Raw genomic sequence first — 16,342 nt, forward strand, 5'->3', positions numbered from 1 at the left:
TCAAAATTAATACGTAGATAATAATATTATGTCAGAGTTATATCACAAAGTTTGCTTCGCCTTGAATGGCCCTTTTAAATTTAAAACATTGCACAGAATACAAGGACTGGTTTTATGTATACATTTCCAGACATCCCACTTTAAATGCGCAATTTTATCATTTGCATAAATCTACAGATGGTCAAGTGAAATTTTTTACCCATTCACAAAATTTCATTTACAATTCCAGACCAATCATTCCTACAACTCCTGTAACATCACGTTTGGATAATTTCGCTGGTAGCATAAATAATAAAAACAATGAGTAATTGCTATGGATAGACTTGATGGAGTTACCATAGATCAAGGACACAATTATCCAATAAAGTAATAAACTTGTACTTAAATGTTGACTCATTTTAGCCATACATGATCAAGTATGCCTTACATGATCACTTGATGTAACTAAGAATAATGTTTTGGTTCCGTTAAATGAGTCCTAGAAATTTTTAAAATAGTGTATCTTAAGAGTGTTTGCACATGAGATAAATGCAGAAAACCAGGTTGACCTCAGACACAGATGCACAAATAGAGGTGGCACGGCCGGTATTAATTTCTGTCGACGTATCTGTTGAGATAAGATGTTCTAAAAAGGACAGAGGACGTCTTAACTCTAAACAATGACTGAAAGAAAATGAATGAAGTGACCTACTTCCTTCCAGCGCTGCATTCAAGTTGGATAAATCGAAGCCTTCGAGCTTGAGGGCTATATTTCGCAACCACGTTACAGTATTTTCTGCAGGTAGTACTCCCTTCCCAACAAAGGAATCTGGTCTTTGCTCGCACTTTTAGCATTTGTTGCAATGCATTCACTTACATGGGGCAATAAAGCTAAAAAGCATAAAAGCTGACTCGGAGCAACTTCAGAGGCGTTGCTTCCCCGAGCAAACTAAAAGGACTGCTTACAAAAAGCGAAACGAAAGAAAAATTCCTGCCTAATAAAATGCCCCTTGTAGAATCTTTCCCCCGTCACTTGAAGTTTAAATGACCACCTTCAACTGACACAAGCTATTTAGAACAATCGAAGAAGCACAGGTTGAAATCACCCCTTCGAAAAGCCATCTGCGCGCGGTTGGAAGACTGGATACTACAATTTTCCACAGCCAATCAGACAAAAGTACAAAATTCTCCTTTGTTTTTTATAGTATACTCAACAAAATTATGATCAACCAATCAGAACGCAGTAACGGTGAGCTTTGTAAATATCTCCTCCGATCCGTTCGTGTTTACTTTAGAAACCTTTGAAACTCTTTCGGTCCAACCTCGGAATTCTCCGAAAGACTTCGGTTGAACCTCGGATACCTTCCAAAGTCTTCGGATCAACCTCGGAAATCTTCGGAAGTCTTCGGGTCACTTCAGAAATCTTTGAACGTCTTCGGAAATCGTGGGAAGTCTCCGCATGCTTTAAGGCCGCCTTGTCAAGTCTATTAATTTCGTAAAACTTCGTGTCAACTTCGGAAAGAAAAGTAATTGGTACTTCTTGAGAGTACAATTTCGGATTAATTTGTACTACTCCTCTCGTCCATTCAGAATCCAGTAATTTTGTTGAGTGTACTATAATAATAATAATAATAATAATAATAATAATAATATCACAAACGACACAAAACAACTATCAAAACAAAATGAAAGCTAAATACGAAAGAAAGGTATCTGAAATGCGGGAAAAAGATACGCAAAGTTCGGAGAAATGATAGCGGAAGATAAGGATCTAAACAGACCTAAGTACAAACCTCGCCAGAGCACTATCAGTAATGAAACAGATGCCAATCAGTTTGAAGACATCGAAGAAGCAAGCTCATTTTGGAGGCAAGTGTGGAGTGAAGGAGGAACAGGAAACAGAAATGCTACCTGGCTTGTGAGAATTTTGTCCTTGAATCAACTGAAGCAGTGAAAACTATCATGAAGAAAAAAGAAATTGGAGCGCTCCTGGGCCAGATAGAATCGCCAACTATTGGTGGAAGAAAGCACATGCGCTGCATGAGGGTGTGACCAAATCGTTCCAATCCATCGGCCAGAGTCCTTCTGAATACCCCATGTGGTTTGCCGAGGGAAAAACGACGTTGATCCCTAAGCCAGGAGAATTCTCAAGTAGCAACCAAAGACCAATTACCTGCTTGAACACTATGTATAAGTGGTTTACATCATGCTTATTAGACCAATGGATCGTCGTCACCTAAATGAATATGGCCTAATGGAGGGAGAACAGAGAGGCGCTAAATCAGGATGCAGTGGCACTGTTGATAACCTGCTCATTGATAGAATGGTCACACAAGACTGTCACAGAGGGAACGTAACTTGAGCATGGGCCTGGATTGATGTCAAGAAAGCTTTTGACTCAGTTGACCATGAATGGCTTGCTGAGATGATGATTCTACACAGATTCCCAACCTGGCTGTGCCGCACTATCGAGAGCCTGTGCAAACAGCTGGAACACGAAAGTCGTCGCAAAGACGAAGCAGGGGATAGAGAAGTCTGAAGTGATACAATTCAGACGCGGCCTCCCTCAGGGAGATGCATTGTGCCCCAGGTTGTTCACCCTGTGTATGAATCCTGTGGCTTGGAAACTACGAGCTTCGGAGGGGTACAAGTTGTCCAAACCCTTAAGCACAAAGATAACGGATTTGCTGTATATTGACGACCTTAAGGCGTTTGCAGCGTCAGAGATCAAACTCAACAAGGTTCTGAAGTCAACCAAGAGTGCGATGCAAGATATAGGCTTAGAATGGAACCCAAAGAAATGCGCGACCCGTCCATGTAAGGAGAGGCGTACAGGTGAAGGATGAAACCGGTGTGCAGTTGGATGACGGAGCAGTACTGACAAATCTAAAGGAAGGAACTTATTACAAGTTCCTGGAACATTAGAGAACCTAAAACAAGATGACAAGTTAGCTTTGAATGTTGCAGCCAAAGAATACCTACAACGCATGTCAGTCATCTGGTCAAGTCCACTGTCAGATCACAACCGCGTAGCTGCATCGAACCAATTTGCCCTTCCCATACTGGGGTATCTAAATGTGGACCCAGAGCTGGCCAATAGCAGAGCTTAGGCAAATTGACAGAGAAGTTCGAAAAATCCTCGTTGAGAGCGGCGGCAAAACCCCCTAGGCTCGACAGCATTACTGTACCTCCCGAGGGAAAAAGGGGGGCGCGGGCTGAAATCAGTCGAGCAAGAATACAAACTCGTCAAGATAAAGGCTGCTGCTCTGAAAGTCTACAAGATCTGACCCGACCATTGCAGTTGTGAGAAAGTTTGAAGAAAGAGCAGGTGAGGTGGGACACCATTTCATTTTAAAGGATAGCATGAAGTATGCAGCAGAGCTCGGTCTTGGCCTGGACCTTGAGCACCCGTCACCCTGCATCACCCAGGGGGGGGGAGTAACAATCACAGACAAGAAGATCAAAGTTGCCCTTGAAGGAACTGTAGAAAAGCAGAATACACAGGCTGTGAGGGAAGAGAGGTGGCAAGGAAAGCTACACACAAGTAGGTGGGAGGATGTAAGTCTGAGTAAGGCAGACTGCTTTGCTTGGCTTAAGGACTGGACGTTGTGTCCGTCTAACACCGTTGCAGGAGTGATCGAGCTCTACGAGCAACTATTGCCAACACGAATATATTACAGTCACAAGGTGCGAGCCCGACCAGCTACTGAAGTGGCATGTAGGCTATGCAGTAGATCAGCAGAAACAGTTCAGCATATTCTAGCTGGATGTCCCACCTTGTCCCAGAACAAGTACTTGGAAAGGCACAATAACGCCTGAAGATCCTGTTCTTCGAGATCCTGAAGGACGCAAACCTTATTGACAAAGTCCCACCATTGTTCTCCCAAGTAAAACCCAAACCGGTAAATGAAAACGACCAGTTTCAAGCCTACTGGGATGTCCCGCTCTATGCTGAGCACACCGAGGTGAGAGCAAACAGAATCGATGCCCGTTTTATCGACCACCAACAGGAGAAGGTGATAAACACTAGAGATGAGCTGTCCATGGATTGATAACCGAACAAGTAAGGAAGAGGAGAAGACAGCCAAGTATGCCCCCCTAAGATGGGAAATAAAGCGACAGTACCCTGGGTACGATGTGCAACAATACAACATCATTATTGACGTGCTAGGTGGATGGTCCACAAACATGGAGGGGGAATGAGGAATTTACTCGGGTCAAGAGTGAGAACTAAAGGAGTCCTGCTAAAGATGCAGAAATCGGTCTTATCAAGCTCTCTTAATATTGCCCGCACTTTTAAAGTAATCACATAAACTTTACGAGCAATATAACACGAATTTCATTTCAGCAAAGGATATCATTGTAAAAAAAAAATGTATTATTATTATTATTTTTTTATTATTATTCATTTTTTTTTTAAATTTTAGCAATCACTTATTTTATATTTTCACATAGTTTAATAGATTTAAGTGGATAATACTTTTAGAAAGATATTTGTAAATAGGACTTGAACATGGTGTTTTTAAGGAGCTCCTGGGTTACGATTAACGCCCCAGGTAGCTTTAAGGTATTGACATTCAAAAGTTTCAAACTGTCATAATAATAATAAAGTTTATATGACAATAATTTTTATATGTCAATCATTGTCATATAATTTTATATGACAATGATAATTTAATGTGAATAAGCACTCTAATAAAATAATAATAATTACAATTCAATTTCTATTGTACGTTTTGCGATTTGATTTCTTGATAAAAAGATAGTGTTACCTATTCAATAAAATCTACTATTTACAATGAGAATAGAAAAATGTAATAAAAATATGTTTCACGGAAAAAAAGGGCCTAAAATAATATATACATAAAAAGAAATTATAAAATTGAGCTGAATAATAATAACAATTATAATTATAATTATTGTAATTGTAATTGTAATTGTAATTGTAATTATTATAATTTAAGCAATTGTCTCTTGAGAGATGCCAAATGGGATTCGAACCCAGGGCCTCTGCAATGCCTGCGCAATGCTCTACCAACTGAGCTTTGAAGCGTCTCAGTTTGGAGCAGGTAAATTTGTTGGGCTCATGTGTTCCCGTGAAAGGACTTGATAAATAAAATGAAGTGGCGTTTGAGGATCAGTTACATACAGTTCATTTCATTAACAAAATAAAATATCAAGTGAAGCTATGATCCTCGCAGTTATGAACGCCATTTTTGTAATTGCGTAGAAAAGCCTGGTAAATTCAAGACTTCAACGGGATTTGAACCCGTAACCTCGCGATACGGGTGCGACGCTCTTGCCGACTGAGTTATGAAGCCACTGATGTTGGGAGCTGGTCATTTGTGCGTTCTTGTGTTCCCGTGAAGAATGAATCAACGATGAATTGATATATGAAATGCCACAAGTCGACCTTACGAGAATCCCAGGAGAAAATGTTTTGACGAGCGAAGCGTGATTTTTCGGACGCGAAGCAGATGAGCAAGCAACTTGTCTGGCTTGCAAGGTTTTCAATTGCGTTTCGCGCCAAGAAGGGGATGAGGTCATTCGCTAGTTCTGCACTTGAATGACGCAATCCGACGAAAACAATCGAACATGTCTTTTTCTCCGAAATCGAAAGAGGACATTTGTTTACTTTAAGCTAAAGACATCAGAAACAAAGACGAGGTAAAAAGAAAGCTTATTTCAATCTTAAGTGGTCGCTTGGAAAGGAGATCTCCAGTGGAATCCTGCAGCTACTACTTTGACAATGTTATGACGAAATTCATGATCAATAACAGGACAGACGCACAAAAAACTGACATCAATTTGTTAATTATCATAACTTCACTTCATTTCATATCCGCAGCTTAATATATGATCCATTTCATATATCATTTCATAGTCAAAATTAATATGTTAGTTATGTGGGATAAGTAAGTTACCTCATTAGTTTCATCAGGCTCAAGTTCAAAACCAACGGGTAACTCATTCCCATCGTTCTTGTCGTCTTTCTTTGGTCGGAGTATATACACGACAATGCACTCCGCTAAAACCAGAAACACCATCAAGAAAGAGGCTATAAGGAACCAATCAATGGCCTTTGGATAACTCACTCGCGGAAGCGAGGTATTCACTGATCCAAGTAAGAACATAATCGTCAGTATGGTTGTAATTCCCAGACCTACTCGACCACCCATGTCGTCTTGATCCAACCAAAACACAATCCAGCTGATCGCGACCATTAAGGAGGCTGGGAGATAGACTTGGATGACGTAGTACCCAATGCGTCGTTTGAAGCTGAATCTGATGACAAGCTGGGTGAAGTTCCCTGTAGAAAAAAGGGGCATTATTACTGTAAGGAATGATGCCATTTATGTCGTCGACTTTGACCTCCTCGCGTCAATAGATGCATTCAGCCAAAAAAATGAGCCAATCAAAGATAAGGGCGGAGTAAAAAATAGGTCTAGTTAAGGGATTGCAATCTTCGTGACGGGCGCTCTTAGCTGTACCTTCACGGACTAAACCTGGATTATCAAGATTTTCCCTCCCTCCCTACCCTTGCTCCGTCCTTCGTTTTCCTTTCTTTCATTCATAGGTGTAGGCGTTTTTTCTCGTCCCACCGATGCTGAACATGGCTTTAATTTACTGCGGTTTTTATTGATTTCGTTGATGATATAATAAATAGCCAAGTTGGTGGCCGAATAACGCCAACATGTTTGTAGTTGTCTTTTTTGTGATTTCCATGTCTCAGCAAACTTAGTGCGACCACTTGCAAAGCGCACGGCTTGCTCTACTTAGCATATTTTATATCCGGCCGGGGAAAAGTGTCGACATAAATTAAAGTTAAAGAGATCGATAACCGTTTTTTATTACACTCAAAAGAATATCGCGTTTCTGATCCCTCAATGAAAAATACACAAATAGGCTAAAGAGTGTAATACGGAAATTGCTATGGAAACACAGCAATGTTTGCATTTCTGATTGGTCAATAAGGAATGCACAAATAGACGTGGACGAAAACGTCACCTCAAAATGTGATTTAACACAAACCGTAAGTCTTTCCATCTCGTTCACGTCATACAATGTGTGCGAAGTGTCCTAAAAATTAACTGGGTACGAGCCATTTCAGGGTAACAATAGAAAATGGAAGGTTTGTATTTTTACGCTCTCCTTGTCGCTAAAACCTCAAATAGGAGGTCACGTGACGTCATCACCGCCATGTTAGTGGTAGGGTTGTCCACATTATCCCCGTATAATTTTGAGCATAATAGTGAGGCAGGAGCATCGAGCATTACGCCTGCATAATGGTAAGAAAAATTCCCGGAAATATGTCAAAATATCGAAAATAAATAAACAAATACATGGAATTAGGTACAATCTCGAGATTGGAATTCCTGATTTCCTGTGGAGAAATATATGTAACAATCGACCGCCCCAGACCTCACCACAGGAAACGGACATAGCCACGTGGTGGGACTGGGAGTCTGGACTTTTCCATTTTATGTTCCTTTTTGAGCCTAATAGTAACATATTTTGATTTTAAAGAATTAGCATAATAGTGAAAATTGTGTGCATGATATAGACAACCCTAGTTGGTGGACGAAACAAAGAATCTCTCATTAGGTTCTTTTGTTCGTCCACCAGAAGTCGTGCATTTCTCTATTGTTATTCCTGTGTACAGAGGTTAGTTGAAAACGTCCAATTTGGTGATTCACGTCATATTTGTGCAGAGTACAGCAAACGTACATACTAAAATGCGAGTCGCACGTGCAGCACGTGCATCACGATCATTGTTCCTCTTTTAACCGATGACATTATTTTTTTATGGCGTTTTCGTTGCTGTAGCCATCGTCGTTTCTTTATAGAATGACTGGCCAAATTTATACCAGAGGCGAATAACTCGTCCAAGACGAATTATCATTCTACTATTACGTCATTTTACCATATTTGGACCAGAGAATGCGCAAAGTATGAGACGGTAATACACTGTAGTGCCCCGGTCTGACTGGTTTAGAACAGAGCAAATACGGACGGAACTGGAGTTTTTGAATGAAAGAAATTGTTTTCAACACGATACAAGGCGCGCAAAGTTTATCTAAGAATAAATCCATTTGTGACTGTGCTGGGGTAAGATCGCAAAGTGATAGATCAACATTCTTATCTAATTCACTCGTGTCTAGCCGAATTACCGACGATTTATCCGTCTCAGACGGATAATTTGTTTTAAAAGAGTTTTTCGTCTCTAGTACAAATTTGGCTAGTTTTTTGGAACCAGGAACCCATAAGGGTTGAAACGTGTAACGCGCGTTCACAGCTTCCGAATACTCAGTGCTAAGTACCATATTTGGAAACCCCTCGCTCCAGTCGAAAACATTCAATTTGGTGGTATTGCGTCACGGTGTTCTTGCGAACTGATTGGTTGAATGTTTCTCTCTTGTTGTTCCAAATATGGTACTTAGCAAATTGAATATTCACAAGCTTGTTTCCCAGCACACAAGGGGCCGTTACACGTTTCAACTCGTATGGGTTTCTGCTGGAACTTAACTTAGCGCTGTCGTAAGATTTTTACGATTTTTTCCACCTTGTTCAGCCTGTTTTACAGTACGGGCCTAGTATCCCGTAACTTGTTGGGTACACGCGATTTTAAAGTATAAAGAGAGAAAATGAATGGTTCGTTGTGGTCTGCTTGCGTTGTCGTCATAACTTTACATTTGGCGATGTCACGTAGTGGTTTTGTGGAATATGGCAAAGAAGTAAACTTAAATGCATGACTCATGATGAATATTTTACTTTTTTACTCCAATAACATTCTTGCTTTGCGGTAATGCCGTTGCCGTACCCGTCATCGTTGATTAAATTCTCTTTTAACACCCTAACGTAACGTCGGACTTTGGACTATAACAACGAAACCCTTAACAATTATTATTATTTAGATACTGATGAAACACCAGGATTTCTCCTTATACTAAAAAGTCATATCTTCACCGTAACCACGCGAAGTGAACATATCATTTTCATCTTTCACATTTGAGAATATAGGTGTCAGCATGGTAACGAACACGATTAGCCGAGAAAACGCGAGTTTCCTCTTCATTGTAAGATACTTTTGTGCTTTAAATATAATTCTTCTCTACTGTTTTAACATCTTTATTGCAAATTTTACATTATCATGATTTGTTTTTCATAACTTTCATATCATGTTTCATGTTACACAACATGCGTGTTTTAGCAGTTGGTGACCACTTTTTCATCATTTCGAAAATGAGTAAAACAAATTGTTTTAAATCTAGACATTTCATAAATACCTATATAATAAACAGAACATTATATGGTCGCTTGGGGATATACGAATTTTGTCTTCTCGTGCTAAAAGTATCTCTCACTGGTTCGCTTCGCTCACTCGTGAGAGATCCGCTCGCAGTGAACATATCGTTTTTATCTTTCACATGTGAGAATATATCTCTCACTCGTTTGCTTCGCTCACGCGTGAGAGATACTTTCAGCACTCGAAGATAACATTCGTATCCACGCGCGGCCATGTAATACCCTCCATATATCCAGCAAGACCGGGTAGAATAATTGTTTTCTTAAAAACTCCATGATGTTCCCGGGGGTAGTATTGTCGACAAAAGCATGGATTTCTGCCTCAGTCAATTCCGGTCCAAAACAGCTTTTGTCGACCATTTTTTCTCAGAGCTGCAAAATTATTTTTATTTCGCTTTATTGCTGACACGTTCCTTGACCATATTAGGTACAGCAGGTATATGGACTGATAGCTTGTGTCCAGCGAGCCAATGAAAATGCTAGAAATCTGATATCCTTTGTTTAGTTTTTAAAAATCAGAGATACTCACCCGATTCATAAGTTACATTTGTGGAATCTATTTGTACATGGTTCACAACAAACTGGGCGATGTGAGTCTTCTCAACTGTCGCGGTGTCTCTCTTCCATTTGTAAATAATGTCTTTCACGCCGTAACCATCTTTCAAAAACAGGTAAAAAATCAAATATTAAACAGGCTGAGCCTTTTATTAGGCCAGTTTCGTATTTTAACACGGTTGGGTTGGATCGAGCATGAAATGAAGGCAAATGTGGGGGCATCTTTTCACACGCGAATTATTTCCCACGCATTTAGGCCGCTGGTTCACACGAGCGACGCAAACGCAGGCGCAAGCCCCGACGCAAGAAATAAACAAAAAAGCTTGCGCTTGAGTTTGCATTTCTTAGGTGTGAATCGGTGTAACGCAAGGTAAAAAATACATGCCTCTAGGATTGACTTCGTCCACCGTCTTGGGATACTCAATTGCGCGAGCGTATTTCAATATGATTGCGTTTGCGTTCGACGGGTGTACTTCCTTGGGGTTGATTTGCCCCACTCTTGTGAACCAACCTTTAGCCTCCATTTCATGCAAGATCCAGTCTAACCGTGAGAATGCGAAACTTGCCTTAAGGCTATTGGATCGGTAAAGGAAACAGCACTATTGTGTTTAAGTAAACACGAAGACACACTATTAAAGGGGTCGCATCAATCTCTGTTTTTGTTCCGAAATCCATTCAAGCACAACTGATGATCCAAGTTGGCGATCCACACACAGCAACACACGTATTCCTAGTTCGAGAAAAGTGACTGGGGATTTTAGGAAACAGAACGACTAATTATATCATATAACATGTTCCGGGCATATAGGCGTTAGGGGAATATTTATTGCACAAATTATCACAGAACTTTTTATAGTTCGCCTTCAATGTTTTCGTTATATAATATTTTTCGGAACCAATCAGATTGCAGGATTTGTTGAATTCCGCCTGTTCACGTACGTAAATAGCGATATTTATGGTTTACACACATTGATTTGACGTCATATTTCTTTTGATATTCAAATTTGCCATCTACGGAAAAAAAGAGGTCATTGTTTCAACAGACAATAAGCCATTTTCGAGTTCATGTCTGCCTCTTCTTCAAAGCGAGTCTATGTGCGAGATTTTTCATATAAAAATTAGTTTTCATTCATGTGTGAAGTAGAACTAATTACCATCACAAAATCTTCGCACTTAGACTCGTTTTGAAGAGGAGGTGGACATGAACTCGGAAATGACCTATTAGCTTCCGGTTGGCATATCAATAACAATGGTGACGTCACGAGAAACATCGCCATATACAGCGCATTTAAAGTTCGAGTAGGGATCAGCAAGACATCAAGAGATTAACATAAGGGAATTAACCCCTTGAAAGGTGAACCTAAAGGAATATATTATTTTTATATATTATAAACCTACAACTTGAAAAGAACAGCGCACATTCTTGAGTATCCATCGGAAAATCTTCTAAACGCATGTCACAGGACGCCACGATCTTCACCCTGGGAAAACACAATAATCCTTCATGTTTCTTTTCCCCTACTTAGTTCGTTCTTTAAAGTACTGCGAGGATAGTTTTACCTAAATACATATGTCAGAAAAAAATCACTCAAAACACGATTAGATTTCTTCGAACTATTCTGTTCAAAGGAAAAATGAGAATTTGTTTCAAATAAGGAAATATGTCTTTTTCGGTATATTAAAATTCAGCTTGTTAGCGAGGCAGTGATGACAAAAACAATCAAAACACGTTGGAATGAATGTAAAAAATATTTACATATCATCCACTTTCCTTTGTTTTTGTCCTCACTGCCTCACTATCAAACTGAATTTTAAAAAATTTATGGTCCGAAGAAGCGAAAGAAACAAACGAGTCATTGGATACTTCAAAGGAATAAGGAAACTTCGTAAAATTTTTCCCACATGCATATGATAGTTATAGCATAGAGATCGAACACAGCGCGAACGGAAAGCCAAGGGATTGTCCCAAGTGGATAAGATGGGGCGAGAATGATTAATCCATTTAAGGAGGCTCGAAGCAATTTTTAAACACTTTCAACAAACCGTACTATATTGGGAAGAATTGAATCTACCCAACTTTTTCACTTAATCATAATGGAAATGTTATGGTACCATAAAATAAAATAAAAACACCAATAATTGCTTAACAAGAACATGGGTGAACATGGGCCCGGCGTCAAAGAATAAACCTAACAAGAAGAAACAAATGTAAAGCAAATATTACTTTTAAGAAAACTTGACGATGCTGACTTTTATCTGCTGCATGATTCAACTGTTTACTCACAATATGACGAGAAAGGAGCATGTCTCACACACTTACCCTTTTGAGTAGAAGAGTCCTCCATCTGAGGAAACGAGAAGTGAGCTCTGACTTTCCGAGTCTTTTTGGGGAAAATTGGATTCCCTGGCGTTACTGATGTATGTGTCTGGTAACCACGCACGCTCTATGGTCGTTCCTTTGAGCAGAACAGGATCTTGAAATTTGCCTGCAAGTCGTTTGTCTGTCCAGTGATGGCGCAAATAGCCAAATACGGTGTACTCCTGTTCACAAGAAGCGTGAGTAACGAAATATGGTATAATAAAGATAGCGATAGTGGTAGTGGTAGTGGTAGTGGTAGTGGTAGTGGTAGTGGTAGTGGTAGTGGTAGTGGTAGTGGTAGTGGTAGTGGTAGTGGTAGTGGTAGTGGTAGTGGTAGTGGTAGTGGTAGTGGTAGTGGTAGTGGTAGTGGTAGTAGTAGTAGTAGTAGTAGTAGCAGTAGCAGTACTGGCACAGCGTACCAGAAGCATCAGCTAGTAGCAGCAGCAAACGAACTAAATGTTTCATTACCACGCACAAACTATTATAAAAATAGCTTTAGCTTTAGTGGCGCTGTACTTTGGGACAGACTTCTGCGAGAAGTAAGATCAGCAGAGTATCAAACAAGTCCGTTGAGTAAATAGGTTGAGTCGCGGCATTCCTGGAGAATAGCACTTTTATGACAGTTTTATGGGGTGTATTGCATAGCGCGTAGTTCTAATTTTGTACTTTTAATATAGTATTTTTATTATGACAGCTTAATAATCGGGTGTATTCCTTGGGGGGAGGGGGCGGGGGGTTTGGGGGGAGTGGTTTTAATCTAGTATCCTATTCATTTAATTGGCTTGGCTGATGAATTGTCCGTGAATAAATAAAGATTATCTGTCTATCCATCCAGGAGCAGCAGCAGCAGAAGTAGATTAAGAAAAGCGGTAACGGTAGCGGTACAAGTAGTCTGATAAAACCGAATGTTGGCGTCCTACTCTTCCACTGACGCAGCAACACAGTCTCTTTAGAAATTAACCCCTTCATTCAATGCTATTTGAATAATATCCTCTTCAACCTTTGACAACTTACCATGTCAGCTTCTGCAATATTAGCGAATGATTCAACATACAAGTCGACTTCTATCAGCAAACGCCCAACTATATTAGGATTAAAACAAAACAGCACTCAGGAATTCCGGCTGGATAAACAGCCCCCTGCTTGTCGCGCAAGCAATGGTCTCGACGCAGAACTACTTTCTTTTCATACCTGCAGACCATTACTTAGATAAAGGGACATCGTATCTTCCAACCATCTCCTAGTCATTCAACAATATGGGGAGTCAATCCTCGATCTATTTCAGCCGAGTGGCATAATCTTTTTACCTGACCAATAAAGAAGAATATTTCCGTATTCTAACCAAAAAATTTACGGGAAAAAAAAAGAAACAAAAGACAAAAAACAAAACAACTCCAAATAAAGACTAATCCCAAGTGACCAAAAACACAATGCTTTCCGCCTCAGATCATTCTCGACCCTAGATTCTTAACTTCTTTTTTTTTTTCTCCGACCACGCGGCCAAACGAAACGGAGGGCTCTGGGGACGAGAATTCGACCAACAAACCAGGTGAATGGACAGGGCAAATCATAGCACGGATATACATTTGTTTTTGTTTTGCTTCTTTTTTTTTTAAATTGGAATGGCAAAAAGAAAATTTACCTCCATGGTTGGGTCGGACATCTTTATCATAGGTTGTAAACAGACGATCCAAGGTAGTCTTGTTTACGGACACTTCTGTTGAACTGCAGGAAACACGTTGTAAGTTTCAGGGTCATACCTCTGACACGTAGTCTGTTTATTTTGTGTCATGGTATACTTTTGAGATAAGGAAGGAGGAATTTTAGATCAGTCAGTGCGGTTGCATTGGGTTCCATTCCCGCGCGGATCACTAGCTGGATCCGTCGTCTGAAGTCCTACCAACTGTTGTAACTTAGCAACTGGTTGCCTTCGGCCACTTAAGGCTTCATAATCAGGCGGCTGGAACCACCTTCACCCTTTAATTTAGCAGACCTTCTTATTTGAAGGGTTATATATACTACACTGCATCAGGTAACAACAATGCTATGGTGCCATATGAAACACCAATTAGCTAATATCAAAAATACTAATACACCCTCCAAAATTTTCCCTAAGCATTGCTTTTATTTTCTCTTGGAACTTATAACGCTCCCAAGAGAAACTGGAAACAATGATTATGCAAAATTGTGGAGAGACAATGGACATTTTTTATATTGGGCAATTAATGCTTAACAAAATGCGCCCATTATTGTAACGTTAATATGTTACCATGGAAAAATACTGGAAAACTGAAGGTAGCTCTGAATAGCTTTCATATGCTATTACGTCACGATAATAAGCACATTTCGTTAAGCAATAATTGATGTTTCATATAGTATTACAAAATAGTTGTTCCGCGGTACAGTGTTGTAATGACAACCCTTCTGCTAAAAGGTCTCTCAAAAGTAGTAAAACTGGTTCCAGCCACTTTAAGTTTAATTGTATCTTTTTCAGTTACAGTTATCTCTTTGTCTCCTAAGGTTTTACTCTGTCAAACCTCAGTAAATTTTACTTGTTAACGGCAAACACTTAATGGCGAAAATCTACGTCCAGTTGAAACTATGTCCTCTTTAAGGACGGTGCCTACTAATTCAAAGGTATTTTTGCACGGTTTACTGAATATGCGGGAAAATCAGATCTCAACACGTGTTATTGAAATCGAAATAGAAAATTGGGGGTAACCACGCATTTTTCAAAGATAATTAATCCACAATATTTGTAAAAAGCTTTAAAATACAAAGCAATGTATGGCGCCCTTTGCCAAATTAAAGCTTAATTATCTCTGAAAATTGCATGGTTATCCCCAATTTTCTTTATGGATACAAAGAGCACTTGCTAAGTTCTGCTTTCTCCACATAGTTTTGAACCGCGCAAAAATGTCCCTGTATTAATAAGCACCGCCGATAGGAAATCCGAGTATCTCGAGATGCACAGAACGTATGCGCAATAACAATAGTAGGCACCGTCCTTAAGGAATACATCCTGCTATACTGCGACACCTGGCTCTTCGAAAATATTTATCCCATATTTAAATGTTCACTACCTTTATGGTCCCTCGAAATGGTTTTATCAACTGGGTTGATATGGTAAATTGACCACCGTAGAGAAATTTGAATGCTCGCGTTTCGAGCCGGAGTTAGTCCTTCATCAGAGTAAATAAGGGAATTGAGGGTTGTTAGCGTTTTATGTAGCGAAAGATGGAGTTACGATATTGGTGGTGATACGACAAACGTGGATAACAAGAATAGAATAGGTCATTTTCACGTTCGTGTCTGCCTCCTCTTCAGGTTTCTCATGAAAACTGTTTTCATTCATATTTAAGGTAGAACTAATTGTCAAATTCGCACTTAGAGTCGCTTTGAAGAGGAGACAGACGTGAACTTGGAAATGACCTATTAGTTGAAAGAAAAGCAGTGAAAAATGATTCCTTGTTCGGCAATTCTCTTCACTTTCCGCGTTGCCCTGGTATAGGAAAAGGCTGCTGATCACCATGTATTGGCTCGAATAGTTAAAAAGTTGCAATGCTTCCTTGTCGTTTTTCAGTACCACGTCTCGCAGATATTAGCGAAATCTGTCTCCTATTCTCCTCCCTGAATCGCCAATAATGTAATTTGGGATAATCCTGATTAGCATAAATTGATATTTTGCCGTCACATAGCAGAGGCGTGGTTGTGAGCGGCAGGCGCTTGGAGTCCCACGTGATCGTGGTTTGTATTTGGCGATCGTTTAGCCAGTGAGGCATTCTACGGTCAGCATTCGCCGCGTGCACAAATTCTGTTTCGTTTTTTGTCCTATCGAGCTGAATTAGTGTTTAATGCCTTCGTTAGGTGATATATGATAGGGTTCATTTACATTGTAAGTAGACTAAGTGTCTTTCAATATTATAATACCCTAGAATCCCCGAGGGTCGCACCACTGCCTTGGTCGGGGGTACAAGTTCCCCGCTTTTTTCCACCTGCTGTTTTTTTATTGGGGTTTTTGTGTCCATCTCTGGTGCATTGCTTTTCTTTTTTATTTTATAATTGATGTATTCTATTTCATATTTTTGTACCTATTCCAATGCTTAATAAACTGCACGGTGGCTTGGCTGGCAAACGCGCTAA

General features: G+C 39.9%; 1 protein-coding gene across 1 annotated transcript in view; it reads right to left on the reverse strand.

Moving 5' to 3' along the window:
* Positions 1-3,925: 3,925 nt before the first annotated feature.
* The window catches only part of LOC138010087 (glycine receptor subunit alphaZ1-like), an 18,384-nt gene continuing 5,967 nt past the window's right edge, over positions 3,926-16,342 (reverse strand). The window contains exons 4-10 of the mRNA XM_068857047.1: positions 13,842-13,924; positions 13,214-13,281; positions 12,161-12,381; positions 11,239-11,321; positions 9,815-9,943; positions 5,904-6,289; positions 3,926-4,105 (exon numbers count right to left, since the gene is read on the reverse strand). Coding sequence (XP_068713148.1) covers positions 3,926-4,105; positions 5,904-6,289; positions 9,815-9,943; positions 11,239-11,321; positions 12,161-12,381; positions 13,214-13,281; positions 13,842-13,924 — 1,150 coding nt within the window. The remainder of the gene's footprint in view (positions 4,106-5,903; positions 6,290-9,814; positions 9,944-11,238; positions 11,322-12,160; positions 12,382-13,213; positions 13,282-13,841; positions 13,925-16,342) is intronic.

The sequence above is a fragment of the Montipora foliosa genome, chromosome 7 (assembly GCF_036669935.1).
Source record: "Montipora foliosa isolate CH-2021 chromosome 7, ASM3666993v2, whole genome shotgun sequence".
Taxonomy (NCBI): Eukaryota; Metazoa; Cnidaria; class Anthozoa; order Scleractinia; family Acroporidae; genus Montipora; species Montipora foliosa.